General features: G+C 36.7%; 1 protein-coding gene across 3 annotated transcripts in view; it reads left to right on the forward strand.

The window, feature by feature from the left end:
• The window catches only part of VPS13B (vacuolar protein sorting 13 homolog B), a 756,179-nt gene that overhangs the window by 530,855 nt on the left and 207,539 nt on the right, over positions 1-17,785 (forward strand). For all 3 annotated transcript variants that reach the window (XM_059394925.1, XM_059394927.1, XM_059394926.1), the window contains one exon: positions 10,362-11,049. In XM_059394925.1, coding sequence (XP_059250908.1) covers positions 10,362-11,049 — 688 coding nt within the window. The remainder of the gene's footprint in view (positions 1-10,361; positions 11,050-17,785) is intronic.

Genomic DNA, 17,785 nt, shown 5'->3' on the forward strand with positions numbered 1-17,785 from the left:
TAGGAAGTCATCATAATTAGAGAGTCCTTTGGGACTTTGGGTATGGTGGTGAGGGTCATCATCTCCCTATGTGAAGATCACTGTGTCATTTATGATTCTTGGGAAAATAGGCAAAGTTTGGAAGTCAGATTATGAAAGCATTGGCATAACACATAGATGGTTTGGGAAGCTGCTTGCATAACCTGGAAAATCCTCTTTTCCATTCTTACAAGTGCTCAGGCAAAAAAATTCAAATCATTTTTGTCTTCTGTCTTTCTCTCATAATAGTCCAACAGTCCAGTCACTAGCACATACAGGTGTGTGTGTGTGTGTGTGTGTGTGTTTCACATAAATTTTATGATCTGATTTCCCCCACTAAGGTGTAAACTCCATGGAGGCAAGAACTTTGTTTCTGCTGTATCCCTAGCAGTACCTGGAACATAGTATATACTCAATAAGAATTTGTTGAATGAATGAATAATGTGAAATATTTTTATGCATTTTGCGTAATAATTTTGATATTGGCTCTATCTTCAGTAAGCTTAAGAAGTCTTTAATCCCAACAGAATTATTATAGCTTAAGTCCAAACATTAAGCATACTCACTGAGTGACATTATCTTACTACTATCATTTAAAAAAATCTTTATTCTTTAAGTAGTTTAGAGACATGTAAATTTTAAATACTAAGAACACTCCACTTTAATGATGCTAATTTATTGCTAATTCATGCTAATTCACTGTTGTGAATATGATCTTCTGAAATTTAGTATTAACAGGAGACATTCTGATAAGATCATCTAGTAATCATATAATAGCTATTATTAAAACTTATTAAAAATTTATTAAAAAGCTTTTTGAGAACGTTTTCTCAGGAGTTTCCAGACTTACCTACAGGTTTAATGTTTATAGAGATGATGCTTTATACTTGGGAGGACTTATCGCTTCTCGGCCTTTTGGCTAAGATCAAGTGTATACTTGGGAGGACTTAATGTACACTTTTCTTCTTAACTTCTGAACGTTCATTCAGGCAATTCCACATAATCAAGAATATCCTTAAGATATGTGTTGGATTACCTTTGGATTACCATTAATATACAAAAAAAATTTTTTTCTCAGAACAGCAAGAATTACTTAGGACATAGCAACATATGAAAATTAACTGATGGTGTAGGACTAGCTGACCTCAGCAATTGTTAGGAATATTTACCTGATTTAGAGAATAGATCAGATTTGTAAGGGTTCAAGGGAGAGGTTGTGATCTAAGTAGTTTGTGCAGAAAGGTATTTTGGCCTAGTGATGATTTTTATGGAGTAACAGCACAGAACAAAACTTCTAATGGAAAAGAAGAATCAGCTGCAGGGCATAAGCAAATGTTTTTCTCTAACATCTTGACCATTTTGCATTTCAAGCCCGTTGCATGCATCATTAAGGTATTGACAACATGAGAATCAATACAATACACAGAGAATCAATATGTAGCTTGAGCTCAGTGTAAATTTGATCTGCAATCATGGAGTTAAAGTGTAGCCAGGAAAAGTTTGTAACTGACCCTCTATTCTATGTCTTGATGGACTTCAATGAAATTAGCTACAGAGTAGAGAATACTGAGATTCAGGTTTAATTTGAGAAGAATCTATAGTTAACCTGAAGCAAGTTTGTTTAGATTTAGAAAATAAAATATATAATAATGAAAATCAGTTCAGTATTTTTATTGAATAACCATGTTCTATTTGGCAGTGAAAACCAGCTACTGGATAAAGTTAATTATGGATATGCTGAAACCATTTTCATTATTTTTAACTTGTACTAAACCTAGGGGAAAATTCACTTTAAGAACATGCTCTTGCTTCATTTCCATAAACCCTACATAGTTTCCATAAAGGAGTATATGTGATTTGAAGGATAAAATAATCAAATAAGAATATGTATGTATTTTTATCAATAGAAAGTTCTCCAAGTTCAACTGTAGTTTTCTTAACAGAAAATCAGGTTCATAGTTGCAAGGCAAAAGCCCACTAGAATGGTTAATAAGCATACTTTACTTCTGCCGTCCTGCAGAAACTAAATGCAAACTTTTCTGTGACTCTTAACGGAGAATGCATAGGCTCAATAAACTTTCATCTGCTTCAGGGTCAGGGCTGATTCAATCTTAAGGCAAGTTTATGAGAGTGGCTGATGTGATACAGTTGTTTCTAGTAAAATCAGACTAGCTCTAAGGAGCCAATCTAAGTCAGTCTCTGAGTAAAATTCTATGAGAAACAGACTCCAACTCAGACACAATTGTAAACCCTTATATAATAAGGACTTGCCGCTGATTTAATCCTATTGAAAATCTTTAAGCAGCCATGAGACAAAATGGTTTCCACATTGACATCAGTGGAATGAACCTTGGATTTCATCAGTATGAAGAGTAGTTACCTTGTAACACACAGTAGCCACTTTTTAAGAATTAACAGTGTGGCCATTTCAAAGCAGGTTGTTGTGTCTGAGGTAAAGGCATCTGTTTTGATTACAATTCAAGTTCCCAGAATGTGTCAAGTTTTATTTTTAAAAAACAATTTATTACAAAAAGCAAACAAGTCAAACTTAAAATCAGAAGTTAGTATAAATCAATGAGATCTAGTCTCCTTGAACAAAAATGACCGACCTCTTCCAATTTTATATGTGACAGAGAAAGAGAAGGAAAGAGAATGAAAACTTCTGTTTCTGAATTAAGTTCTTCTATGCAAAGTTTCACCTGGAACTAATTTTTTTTTCATGAATTTAGAAGCTCCTGAAAATGAGCTTATGCTATGAAATCATATATGTATAAAAGGACAGACAGACACAAAAGTTTAAAGGTCAGTACTGCAGATAAAATCTCAATAAGTAGGATTTGAACTTGTGTGGGTATGTTGGTGTATATACTTTTTTAAATTTATTTGGCTTATCATATTGAAACACACTGATAATGATCAAGGTATTATAGTCCATTTAGCACTAGAACAGGTCCCTTTTTGTAATTTACAACTTTAATTAGAACAATAGACCAAACATGGACTACAGTAAAACACAACCTTGCCTGAACTATCTCCATGCTTCTTTTATTGCATTTAGTGCTGGTCTTGAAATGTGAATATTTGAACTGATACTTAGCAAACAGTAGTGGCCTCATACTGTTACTTCAAAGAGCCGGAAAAGTAACTTCATGAAAAGGAAAACTTGAAACTATAGTACTCTTTACCATTCTATTTGTTAAGCAGTGATGGGTATCATTAGTTCTGCTCTTTTGCATAATTATTGCAGTATTGTGAAAACGTTTTTGCCATCCAACTGGGAATAATTATATTATGTGGGATCTGGTAGAACATTTGGCTTAGAGAAATAAAATATTAAAAGCCCTGATTTTCTAAACACTCTATCCATAGTACCAAGTACACACAGTGCTTGTGCAAGTTTGGTTTTTAAGTAAAAATAACTTGGATTGGTGACACTTACGGAGATGTTTCATGCAGAAGGCAATTTATTCTTATAATTTTTTAAATTAATGTGCTTAGATAAATTTTACCTAGCATGTCACTGACCTACTCTGGTAATTCATGTATAAAATAACATGTTTATTAAGTGCGATGCTGATATCACTGAAAATTTGAGACCTAAAGATATATATTTTCTTATTTACTTGCTTAAATGTATTCATCAAATTGAATTCTCTTGCTGATTGTTACAAAAATTTGCTAGTTATGTAAAGTTTCCAGAATATGCTATCTCTGTGTTAAAGGTATATATAAATACCCTCTCCCAGCAACACCACCCCACCCCAACCCCCAAACCAAACTTCTAAAAGATACAGCTAGAAGAGTATGTTTGCAACGTTTAGACAATGAGGCATATAATTTTTTCAAGTTTGTAAAAACTGCTTTGTAATTCCAGGATGTGAAGCCATTAAAATAGTATAACTAGTTTTTTAACTGATTTTTTTATTGTATTTGATTTTGTAAGATCTTTACTTCTTTGAAAACATTACTACATTTTAGCAAGGACAGTAAAATTAGAATAAATGTCACAGTGATATACAGATGTGTTTGTCACTTTGATTTTGTGGTTTCACACTTGATTTTTCATAATTTAGAAGATATGAGAAATGATCTCGTGATTGGCAAACTATACTCTGATGAGGATTAAAGTATGACTATTGCATGGTGGAAATACTACTTCAGTATTGCTGTTATAGAACCATAGTTATGGTAGGAAGGTGGGAAAATATGTAGATATATCTATGCTCATGTATAGTTAAGGTTTCCTTAAAATGATCAAGAAATTAAAAGAAGTAATGCAAATTAAAACATTGAAGTAGATGCCAAATTACCCTTTGTTGTCATTCATCAAAGCAAAAATTGTATTTGTTTTATACCTGTTCGTTCTCAAGAGGCTGGTTTTGATATATTTTTCTTTAAAAAAATTTAAATATCCATTTATTTGCAGCATTTTTATTAGTGAGGCAGACTCTTTGAAGGTGCTCCTAAAAATGTCAATATGACCAAACCGGAAGTCTCAGTCAATCAACCTTATCTTTCTCTGCTCCACAAGGCCACGGAAGAACATCTAACTAATGTCATTTGAAATTATTGTAATGCTTTCTTTGGTACTGTCACATACTTGAGTGTGGTTTTCGCCACTGCTCCTGAGATACTATGGCTCTTGCCAGACTCCAGGGTGAGCTTGGAAACTTACCTTTCTCCATACATGAAAAGGAGGAATTAGCTACAGCTCCCCAGCTACTAGTACAGCTTTCAGCACCTTCTCCATGGTGGCTCATATCTGTGCTGTGGAGAACTGTGAAAGGATGGGAAAGTGCACTGAAATGATCGAAGAAGTAAACTATCAACTTGACATGTTTTCCCAGCCCTTGAAAAATCTTCTCATATTGAAACCCATTGATGGTGAAATTGTAGAATTCCTCTAAGTACCATCTGGTTGTGCTCAAGGCTTTAAAGCTGTTATCTCCGCATCCAATTTCAGAGTCCTATCCTTTTTTCTTCACCAAACTATCCATTTGTAAGCCACAAATATTTTTCCAGCTCTTTCAGATTTTATCTAAAAGTATATTTTAACAGTATTTAAATAGTTCTTAAACAATAACAATTTATCTTGATAGATGGCATGCTGTGTTTTTTCATTTTATTTTAATTAGCCATTGTGGAACCAAATTCCCTTTTGTTTTAGCCTTTTAAATATTGTTTAATTATAGTTATCATGCCAGATATCTTAAAGGTTATTTTACCAATACAGTTTCATTTAACATAACCCATATGGAATCAATAGCCCAGTTTCCTAAAGTGAATGCTTGGAAAATCTTACATTCATATGTTAAGAGTACACATCCTTTCCTCATTAGTTGGAAAGTACAGGGATTTTGGCACGGGTTCTGTGTGGAAGCATTGTGCAGCTTTTATATGGATTTTGTTTTTAGCCTTTGATGACACTGTTTAGAATAGGAAGTATCTAATAAGTAAAGCATTTTGTCTCAAGTGCTGCCAGTGTGTTTAATATATGCCTGGAGGTCTGAAACATTATCTTCTTCACTGCAGTAATATGCATTTAATTCTCTGAAAGCAGAAGGTCGAACTTTTAAAAGGGACGCAAAGTACATTTTCAAACAGAATAATTCAAAACATATGGAAGAGGGGACCAGCGTAATGTACAGTTGGTTTTTATGGTTTAATCATGATCATGTTAATGCACACCAGTAGCTAATTAAAGAAAACTTTTATTGTTCATTTTAAATGAGTTAGGTAAAGAGTGGGCGAGCTGATATAACAGCACTGCCCCAAGATCCGTGTTTCTGCTGCCTTCACTAAGAGCAAGCAGATACTGCTCTTTTTTGACAACTTAAATTATTAGTCCCTTCAGACGATAATAAAGCAAAAGTTATTTTCAGAGTTACTACACTGTGAACTTTTCTTTTCCCACAAAGGAATAGTAAATTGATGCCCAAGTTTAGGGCTTAGCACACATAATTAATTATAAAGCTTTTCTCAAGAGCAGGCCAGATACTCTTTAGTATAACAGATAAATCTGCAATGAACTGGTGACAAACCAATGGATTTTTAAATATGTCTCAAAAATCATCAGCTTATTTATTTCAGTGCTGCAAATAGTGTGGAAACTTAGAAAAATGGAGGAAATCTTGGCTTTTAACCCAGTTTGAAGAATTTCGTTGCCCAGGACTGAGAAAGTTGTACTTTTTTTTTTTTTCCTCTCCCCAATAAGAGTCAGAGTCTTTCATCTCTGGGTCATTGGTTCAAATTCCATTCTGCTCGGTAGTGACTAGAATTAGTTACCATCTGACTTCTGTTCAGTAACCTGTGTGACCCAGGCTGATAGCTGCCATCCTGCCCTTGCTGGTTATTTATATCTCAAGATCAGGCTACTTGACTTTCACTAGAGCTGAATGTGGCAATCTCAACACCCACTAGGGCTGGACACTGAGTATCTACCTATGGGCAGTTTGTTTTGTCACGTTAACACCATTAGAGAACCCTTACTTTAAGGAAGGAGAGACCAGATTTTCAATACAAATCTCTGAATTATAAAAAGAAAATACAATTCTCGATGCATAGAAAGTAGTGGAGTTAAGTGTGGTCGCCTTTCCTGATGGAATGAAAATGGTTGAGTTCTGAATTTGAGTTTGCCTCAGAACCCAATAAAGGATTTCTTTATTATGTTGTATACAGGTACTTGGTTTGTAATATGTCAAAACATGGCCAGTAAATCCTAGACTAGTTTTTTCCATGTATTATTTGAGAATTCCTAGTTGGTAATGGATTTGAATGTATATTTGAACTTTTTAAACGGGGAAAACTAAAAGCTTTAAAATTAAATTATTTTTATAATTGCCATATTTTTTTTATTTTACTGAATTTTTCAGTTAAATACGTTCACTTGTTTATTCAGTCAGCACATAATTATTAAGCTCTGCTATGTTATAGGGAGTATGGTGTATGCTAATAATACTAGTGGCATTCTGTCTTACCCATAGCCTAATATCAGACTGACCTTGGACTTATTGATTCATCTTTCTAAGCCTCAGTTTCCTCACCTGTGAAATGGGAATAACACTACCCTCTTCAGAGGGTTATAACACTTTGTATAGAAAATGTAGGTGTGTGCTAACAACATTTGGCAAATAACAAACATAACTCAGTGGTATTTTTTATCTTCAATTGCTTGCAATTGAATTGCTCTGAGACAGGACACAGTGTGAAAAGTGCTGTGACAATAAATATTAGCTTGTTATGAAACTGTAAAAACGGAAAAGACTAGCACCTTCTGGAAGGGTTAAAGAAGTCTTCTCAAAGAAGGTGACTTTTTTTTTTAACTTACCCTTTATTGCATGCCGCTATGTATTATGTTCAACACATTAACTCGGGCGCCTGGGTGGCTCAGTGGGTAAGCTGCTGCTTTCAGCTTAGGTCATGATCTCAGGGTCCTGGGATTGAGTCCTGCATCAGGCTCCCTGCTCAGCAGGGAGCCTGCTTCCCTCTCTCTCTCTCTGCCTGCCTCTCTGTCTACTGTGCTCTCTCTCTGTCAAATAAATAAATAAAAATCTTTAAAAAAAAAAAAAAAACACATTAACTCATTTAATGCTGAAGCAACTTTGTGGGTTGGGTATTAATGTCCCCAGTGTGAAGTTGAGGACCCAGCAGAAACTGTGAGAATAACCAAGTAGAAGTGTGATCAGCCCACAAGGTAGAGAGTACAGATCAGGAAGGAGCCCATGAATATATCTGGAAAGACCTTAAAGACTACAGCATATGGGGAGGTCTGTGTCCACATGTATGTATATGCTAACAATCATGTGTTCCTAATCTGCAGACCAATTTTTTTATTTAATATTCTATCAGAAACCATCATCAAACATTTATGGATCCTCTCTGTAGCATGCCAGGCTCTCCTGTACTCCTTAGTGGTACACAGAAGCCACATGATGTGGCCCAGTCCCTCTAGCAGTCCTTCACCTGGTAAAAGACAGGCTTGTGGCAGCTGCCCATTATTGAGTATTTACTGTATACCAGGCACTGTGCTGACCTCTTTAGACAAATTAGCTCATTGAATCCTCATACTCTTGAGATCAAATTTAAATCCCTGTTTTACAGATGAGGTTATACAACCTTAGAGAGGTTTGTAATTTGTCTAAAGTCATACAGTCAGAAAGCAGTGAGCTTGACCCCACATCCATCTGCCTCTAAAGCCTGTAAATGTTTTAATCTAATAGTGCCACTACAGAACATTGTAGGTATAAATTGAAATATGTGTAAAGTGTTAGGATGGCCAAGCAGGAAAAGAATGAGAGAACAATTCTCAGACAAGTCGCATTTGTTCTGATCTTGATGGGATAATCTATGTTTGCTGGCTCAGGAGGGGCACTCCAGACAGTGAAGTAGCACTCTAGAGAAAGAATGGATGAAAAGGACATAGTGTCTTCAAAGAACAGGACTGTGTTGTTTTTGCTTCATATAGTTCATATTGGACTTTTATTAACAATATACATCTCCTTCAACCACTTAAAAATCAATAGGCAAGAAGTATTTTTAAAAATTTAATGACTGTTACATCATTGTCTTGAATGAATTAACAGCCCTTTAACATTTTCATAAACAACTCATGAAAATTCGTACCATGTGGAAAAATGATACTATATTTATTGATCAAATTAAAGAAAAGCCTAAGAAATGATAAGCAATGCCCAGGGGACTATTTTTCCTTTGATGGTGCTAATATAAATTAATGTAGCCTTTTTTGGAAGGTTGTTAACAATATTGGTAACCTTAAACTTTCCTATAACATTTACCTAATAATTCTACTTCTAGAAGACTTTTCTAGGGGCACCTGGGTGGCTCAGGTCATGATCTGAGCCACCTGCCTTCGGCTCAGGTCATGATCTCTGGGTCCTGGGATTGAGCCCCACATCAGGCTCTCTGCTCAGCAGGGAGCCTGCTTCCTCCTCTCTCTCTGCCTGCCTCTCTGACTACTTGTGATCTCTGTCAAATAAATAAATAAAACCTTAAAAAAAAAAGAAGCCTGTTCTAAGGAAATGTTAGATGTTTTTCATAGAGATTTTTTTTGTCAAAAAGTAAAAACTGGAATATCCAATTATATGAAAATGGTTGAACAAATGTTCCCAACACTAATTATTATGCAGCTTTTTCAAACAGCTATGAAGAATAATTAGTATATGCCAGATCGGGGTACAGTTTAGCTCTATGGTATGATCATAACCAAACAGGGGCTGCGGGGGAGCACCTTTGCACAGGTGGGGAAGAAATGCTGAAAATGTTCTAAAATATTACCATTGGCTATGTTTGGTGATAAGACTGTAGTCAAGAGGATTTGGGTTTTGTTTGTTTTTTTTTTCTCAGATTGGCCATGGTTTCTTAGTAATGAGTCTGTTTTACTTGGAGGAAAAAGCAAGTGAAACATCTAGCGTATCACAAACTGATGGCTGGGAAGACCTAGGAAAGGGAAGCCAAAGAAGCAAAGTAGAGATCTCAGTGCTGTGTGGCCCCCAAGTTGTTCTCTGTTCTCCATGGAGGGAGTGGTTAATGGAAAATTTTGAAAACAAGTAGCCTTTAGTGCACAAAGGAAAAATCTACCTTCGAGGACTTTAATTACTTATATTTTGCTTCATCACTTATGTTTACTCTTGTTCCAAGTCCTACGACAGAGGAAAATAAACTTCATTTTGAATAAAATAATTTTATTTTAGTTTACTTTTCTTTGTTCTTCATAATTTTTTTTTGACAGGTCACACGTCCAACCTTTTATTTTATTTATTTATTTTTTTTTTTAATAAACATATATTTTTATCCCCAGGGGTACAGGTCTGTGAATCGCCAGGTTTACACACTTCACAGCTTGTTTTTCATAATTTAAGACTCTTGACTTTTACCTCTCTTTCTTCCTATCCAAAATCTTACAAGTCAATTCTATAATGACAAGGGCAAACAATATAAACTGCTTCTGCCTAAAATATCATTTCAACCAATAGTAATAATGATTTGGAAATAGTTTATTGCACTACTTGAAAAATCACAATGAATACTAACATAATTCTTTAGAGAGGTATTTTTAAGTATATACTACTGTTAGTCCAAAAAAAGGAAGTCTGATTCAAAATAGACTCCAAAGTCTCCTTCAACAGTAGAAATGTAATGTGATGCTTTTTCCCAAGTATTTCCTTGGCATTTTAATATGAATAGCTTTTTGAAGAGTCCCTTTGTTTTTATGATCACTCTGGTACAAGTTATGCTAGAGCCATTTTTAACATATTTATAACACCCTTTATATATAATAACACTTGGAACGTAACCAGTTTAAAATACTTTCTTTCTCCTTACAGATCTCTAGACAAGAACAGAAAAAAACAGATATATTTGACGGAAGCATGGCTGAAACCTCCTCCCGGTACAGTGGCGCTCAGGATAGTGGAATCGGCAGTGACAGTGTTAAAATCCGAATAGTACAAATAGAACAGCACAGCGGTACCAGCCAGCATCGCATCGCCCGTCCCTCACGCCAGTCGTCAATCGTAAAAAATCTCAATTTTATTCCCTTTGACATATTCATTACTGCAAGTAGAATCTCACTAATGACCTATTCCTGTACGGCCATACCCAAATCAAAATCGCAAGAGCATAAGGATAATGAAAAAACAGGCAAGAGTTCATTAAATCTCCCAGAAGTTGATTCAGATGTTGCTAAGCCCAGCCAGCCATGTATTTCTACCGTAACAGCGGAAGATCTCTTGAGCCCCAGCGTAGCTTTTCCTTCGGGGAAAAAACTAGGGGTCATCTCTCTTGAAAGTCTTCATGCGGCCACAAGGTCATCTGCTAGACAAGCACTCGGTATAACTATCGTTCGGCAGCCTGGACGGAGAGGAACCGGTGACTTGCAGCTGGAACCTTTTTTATACTTTATTGTGTCCCAGCCTTCTTTGCTTCTAAGTTGTCACCACAGAAAGCAGCGAGTGGAAATATCCATTTTTGATGCTGTGCTTAAAGGGGTAGCCTCTGATTACAAATGTACAGGTAAGAGCCTTCGAATTTACTGGAGTGCTAATAACTACTACTACCTAGTAAGTTTTATTCCCAACGTATCAAGATCGATCAAACAGAAAACAGCTGGCAGACCAGACAAGACTTCTTTTCTCCGAGAAATACGTAAATATGTAAAGTTCACGTCCCACAGCTGAATCACGTTTAAGAAAATGTTTGAAATGTATCGAGGTTTAGCCTCAGCGTTCTTACCGTGCCTCTGAATATTCATTTTTTATTTCAAGAGCTGAATGAAAGGGGTTCTTTCTGGCCTATAGAAATGCTTAAGAATTTCCACTGATTGGGAAGTCAAGCTTTTTTTTTTCGTATTAATACCCCGTAGGTATGCTTTTTTCATATTAATGCAGCTGTTCAGGTTGAAAAAAAAAACACCTTAGAAAATGGAAGTTTATTGTTTTGGTATTCTTTTAATCTAATCAGCTTGCTCTAACCGCGTTATAGTAAATGTATTTGAGAAGGTTTATTAGTAAGGTAAGATGGTTTAAAGATGTTTATTACATGTATAGCAAACACATTTATTTGTGGTATTGGCCAACTGGCTCTTGTTTCTCCATCCATACCTCTCTTATAACCAGAGAGAATCCTATATTATAATAATTATATTGAACTTCAGAAGCTTGTTGTCTTTTAAGACTAAGAAAATGATCAGGAGTTCAGATTTAAAACGTGTTGGCTATTAAACAGCAAGGGCCAGTGGAAATAGGGTCAAACAGGGTATAGAGACCTTTTCCCTGAGTTAATGTAGAATTAGAGATTCGGCAGGGAAACTGGAAAAGGTAGTTGGGCCATCTAAGATTCAGTATTGGAAGAAGGTCCTAGCAAGCTCAGGTATAAATCAGGCATTTTATTGCTATCAGGTGGTCCCATCTAGCAGATGGAAGCCAGCAGTGAGGCATTTGGAGAATCTGTCCAACAAGTCAAGCTGGTTCGTTTTTGGCATTAAGGAGAACCATTTTACACGGCAGGCTCCTGGAGAGAAGGTGACAGGTGTGGGGATCAGGATTTCATTTCAGCCCAAGGAAATAAGGTCAAAGGGGCCTTTGGCTTTTGCTGAATCATCGTACGGGTCCTCTACTTCAGAAAAGAGAAACTAGGCTGTTTCTAAGGAAGAGCATATCCTAGGGTTACCTCCTAGACGGCCTGCTCGCCCTCTCTCCATTGATGTGCTGGAACTAGCTCAAACTGGCTTGCAAGGGCCAACTGTAAAATTTTTAGGAACTTTGAAAGACAGTTGTTAAACCACTGGTAGTTTAAATCGGCTACGGTGAGAATATTTCTGCCACATATGTTGGCAAATGCCATCAGTCAACTCTCCTGCTCTGAGAGCCAGTTGTTAAACGTTTACCAGCAGGCACTGACCGCCTCCTTTCCTCAGACAAGTCCTCGTTTACTGAGTGCCTACAATGCAGTGGGGACTTCAGGGGCACCGAAGATGGACATGGTGCTGAGGTTGATGTTTTATATGATTCAGGAACACATGCCTGTGTACCTGATCCCTGTTTGGGGGGTCTGCTCAGCATTGGCCAAAACTAGGTGCAGGAATGGGAAAATAAATCTGAATTCCAGGGCCCTCCTGAAATTCTTTAAGCTGTCGTTGCTTGTAGGTGGGTCGCTTCACTGACCTCTACTAAGAGATACTAATAACTGAGTTCAACAGAACTATCAGGACTCATATCAAAGATGTGCAGTTGAATTATAATTAGTTCTTAGGCTGAAATATTATAGTACTTTTTGTTTTAAAAAAATCCTTTGGGGGGGTGCCTGGCTGGCTCAGTCGGTGGGACATGCAACTCTTGATCTCAGAGTTGGGAGATCTCTACACCATGTTGGGTGTTGTAGAGATTACTTTAAAATAAAATCTTTAAAAAAAAAATAAAAAATAATTGGGGAGGGTATGTGCTTTGGTGAGTGCTGTGAAGTGTGTAAACTTGGCGATTCACAGACCCGTACCCCTGGGGATAAAAATATATGTTTATAAAAAATTAATTTAAAAAAATAAAAAATATATTTTAAAAAAGTTTTAAAATGCTTGTATATGGGCCAACATGGAACCCAGTTTCAGTAGATGAAGCTTAGAGTGAAGGTTATGAGCCAGTTGACTACAGGGGGTTCCATGTGGGAGGAAAAAGACTCCCATACCTTCCCAGGAGCATGCTTTGCATAATATCCTTGTGGGTGCCTTTCTCTACACAAAATGTGTCTACTTGGACATGTACATTATCCAAAAAGAGTTATCAGTATAAATGATCACATTTCTGAAAAATGAATTTCTTTTTTTTTTAATTTTTAATTTTTTATAAACATATATTTTTATCCCCAGGGGTACAGGTCTGTGAATCACCAGGTTTACACACTTCACAGCACTCACCAAATCACATACCCTCCCCAATGTCCATAATCCCACCCCCTTCTCCCAAACCCCCTCCCCCCGGCAACCCTAAGTTTGTTTTGTGAGATTAAGAGTCACTTATGGTTTGTCTCCCTCCCAATCCCATCTTGTTTCATTTATTCTTCTTCTACCCACTTAAGCCTCCATGTTGTATCACCACTTCCTCATATCAGGGAGATCATATGATAGTTGTCTTTCTCTGCTTGACTTATTTCGCTAAGCATGATACGCTCTAGTTCCATCCATGTTGTTGCAAATGGCAAGATTTCATTTCTTTTGATGGCTGCATAGTATTCCATTGTGTATATATACCACATCTTCTTGATCCATTCATCTGTTGATGGACATCTAGGTTCTTTCCATAGTTTGGCTATTGTGGACATTGCTGCTATAAACATTCGGGTGCATGTGTCCCTTTGGATCACTACATTTGTATCTTTAGGGTAAATACCCAATAGTGCAATTGCTGGGTCATAGGGCAGTTCTATTTTCAACATTTTGAGGAACCTCCATGCTGTTTTCCAGAGTGGCTGCACCAGCTTGCATTCCCACCAACAGTGTAGGAGGGTTCCCCTTTCTCCGCATCCTCGCCAGCATCTGTCATTTCCTGACTTGTTGATTTTAGCCATTCTGACTGGTGTGAGGTGATATCTCATTGTGGTTTTGATTTGTATTTCCCTGATGCCGAGTGATATGGAGCACTTTTTCATGTGTCTGTTGGCCATCTGGATGTCTTCTTTGCAGAAATGTCTGTTCATGTCCTCTGCCCATTTCTTGATTGGATTATTTGTTCTTTGGGTGTTGAGTTTGCTAAGTTCTTTATAGATTCTGGACACTAGTCCTTTATCTGATATGTCGTTTGCAAATATCTTCTCCCATTCTGTCAGTTGTCTTTTGATTTTGTTAACTGTTTCCTTTGCTGTGCAAAAGCTTTTGATCTTGATGAAATCCCAGTAGTTCATTTTTTCCCTTGCTTCCCTTGCCTTTTGCGTTGTTCCTAGGAAGATGTTGCTGCGGCAGAGGTCGAAGAGGTTGCTGCCCGTGTTCTCCTCAAGGATTTTGATGGATTCCTTTCGTACATTGAGGTCCTTCATCCATTTTGAGTCTATTTTTGTGTGTGGTGTAAGGGAATGGTCCAATTTCATTTTTCTGCATGTGGCTGTCCAATTTTCCCAGCACCATTTATTGAAAAGGCTGTCTTTTTTCCATTGGACATTCTTTCCTGCTTTGTCGAAGATTAGTTGACCATAGATTTGAGGGTCTATTTCTGGGCTCTCTATTCTGTTCCATTGATCTATGTGTCTGTTTTTGTGCCAGTACCATGCTGTCTTGATGATGACAGCTTTGTAATAGAGCCTGAAGTCCGGAATTGTGATGCCACCAACGTTGGCTTTCTTTTTCAATAGCCCTTTGGCTATTCGAGGTCTTTTCTGGTTCCATATAAATTTTAGCATTATTTGTTCCATTTCTTTGAAAAAGATGGATGGTACTTTGATAGGAATTGCATTAAATGTGTAGATTGCTTTAGGTAGCATAGACATTTTCACAATATTTATTCTTCCAATCCAGGAGCATGGAACATTTTTCCATTTCTTTGTGTCTTCCTCAATTTCTTTCATGAGTACTTTATAGTTTTCTGAGTATAGATTCTGTGTCTCTTTGGTTAGGTTTATTCCTAGGTATCTTATGGTTTTGGATGCAATTGTAAATGGGATTGACTCCTTAATATCTCTTTCTTCTGTCTTGCTGTTGGTGTAGAGAAATGCAACTGATTTCTGTGCATTGATTTTATATCCTGACACTTTACTGAATTCCTGTATAAGTTCTAGCAGTTTTGGAGTGGAGTCTTTTGGGTTTTCCACATATAGTATCATATCATCTGCGAAGAGTGATAATTTGACTTCTTCTTTGCCGATTTGGATGCCTTTAATTTCCTTTTGTTGTCTGATTGCTGAGGCTAGGACCTCTAGTACGATGTTGAATAGCAGTGGTGATAATGGACATCCCTACCGTGTTCCTGACCTTAGCGGAAAAGCTTTCAGTTTTTCTCCATTGAGAATGATATTTGCGGTGGTTTTTTCATAGATGGCTTTGATGATATTGAGGTATGTGCCCTCTATCCCTACACTTTGAAGAGTTTTGATCAGGAAGGGATGTTGTACTTTGTCAAATGCTTTTTCAGCATCTATTGAGAGTATCATATGGTTCTTGTTCTTTCTTTTATTGATGTGTTGTATCACATTGACTGATTTGCGGATGTTGAACCAACCTTGCAGCCCTGGAATAAATCCCACTTGGTCGTGGTGAATAATCCTTTTAATGTACTGTTGAATCCTATTGGCTAGTGAAAAATGAATTTCAAGATTTGGAGACATTCATCAGAAAGTAACTAATTAAAATAGAACAGTGAAAAAAACTGAAGAAGCAATGAGCACTTACTGAGTACTCGTTCTGTGCCAGACGTTGTACTAACTTCTTCAATGCATTATCTCATTTAATCCTTTTAACAGCTCTATGGGAAATGTTATATATAATCCCGTCTTAGAGAAAAGGAAACTGAAGTTTGCAGAAGTGAAATAACATGTCCAAGATTATAGACCTAGGAATAAACAGAGCTAAAATTCAAAACAAGATCTGTTGGATTCCTGAGTCTGGTCTGATGAAGCTAACTTTCTAAGAAAGGTCTGGAAAAAGTTTATAAGTTAAAAATGAAAGAGGTGACGTATTATATCTTTCTGCAGTACTTATACTCTTTTTTATTTATTGAGATACAGTACAATATTATATTACTTTGAGGTATACAACCTAGTGAGCCAACATTTGTATACAGTATGAAATGGTCACCACAGTAAGTCCAGTTAACATCTGTCACCTTATAGAGTTAGTATAATGTTGTTGACTGTTTTCCCTATGCTGTATATTTTATCCCCAAGACTTAACTTATTTTATAACTGGAGGTTTGTACTTCTTAATTTCCTGCACCCATGAAGGCCTCCCTTCTGGTGACTGCCCAACTGTTTTCTGTATCTACGAGTCTGGGTTTTGTTTTGTTTTGTTTCAATCCCATATGTTAAGTGACATTATATGGTATTTTTCTCTGTTTGACCTATTTCAATTAGCATAACACCCTCGAGGTCCATTCATATGTCACAAGTAGCAAGATTTCTTTCATTTTAATGGCTGAGTAGTATTTCAGAGAGAGAGAGAGAGTGTGTGTGTGTGTTGTATACACGTGGTAGCTCTAACTTTTTGAGGAACTTTCATTCTGGTTTCTGTAGTGGCTGCACTAATTCACATTCCCACTAACAGTATACAAGTGTTCCCTTTTCTCCATATCCTCACCAACAGTTGTTATTTCTTGTGTTTTAGGGAATAACCTTTCCCACAGGTGTGAGGTGATACCTCATTGTGGTTTTGATTTGCATTTCCCTCATGATTAGTGAGGTTGAGCATCTTTTTATATGGCTGTTGGCCATCTGTATGTCTTTTTAGGAAAAATGTCTCTTCAGATCCTCTGCTCATATCTTAATCAGATTGTTTACTTTTTTGTTAAATTATACAAGTTTTTATGTAATTGGATATTAACCCCCTATTGGATGTATGACTTAAATGTCTTCTCTCATTCAGTAGGTTGTCTTTTCAGTTTGTCAGTGATTTCCTTTACTGTGCAATAGCTTTCTAGTTTGATATAGTCCTTTGTTTATTTTTGCTTTTGCTTCCTTGGTCTCGAGTCATATCTAAAAGACATCACTAAGGCTGATATCAAGGAGCTTGCTGTCTAGGTTTTCTTCTAGGAATTTTATGGTTTGAGTTCTTATATTTAAAGTCTTTAATTCACTTTTAGTTGATTTTTATATATGGTGTAAGATAGTGGTCTAGTTTCATTCTTTTTGCATGTAGCTGTCTAATTTTTCCAATACCATTTATTGGAGAGACCATCCTTTCCCCATTGTATATTCTTAACTCCTTTGTTGAACATATATGCATGGGTTTATTTCTGGGCTTTCTATTCTTTTTTTTTTTTTTTAAAGATTTTATTTATTTATTTGAGAGAGAGACAGTGAGAGAGAACATGAGAGGCGAGAAGGTCAGAGGAAGAAGCAGACTCCCCATGGAGCTGGGAGCCCGATGCGGGACTCGATCCCGGGACTCCAGGACCGTGACGTGAGCCGAAGGCAGTTGCTCAACCAACTGAGCCACCCAGGCGCCCCTGGGCTTTCTGTTCTAAGCCCAATCTATGTATCTGTTTTTATGCCAGTGCCCTACTGTTTGTTTGGTTTTTTTTTTAAGATTTGATTGATTTATTTGACATCACAAGTA

This window comes from Mustela nigripes, chromosome 3 (genome assembly GCF_022355385.1).
Source record: "Mustela nigripes isolate SB6536 chromosome 3, MUSNIG.SB6536, whole genome shotgun sequence".
Taxonomy (NCBI): domain Eukaryota; kingdom Metazoa; phylum Chordata; class Mammalia; order Carnivora; family Mustelidae; genus Mustela; species Mustela nigripes.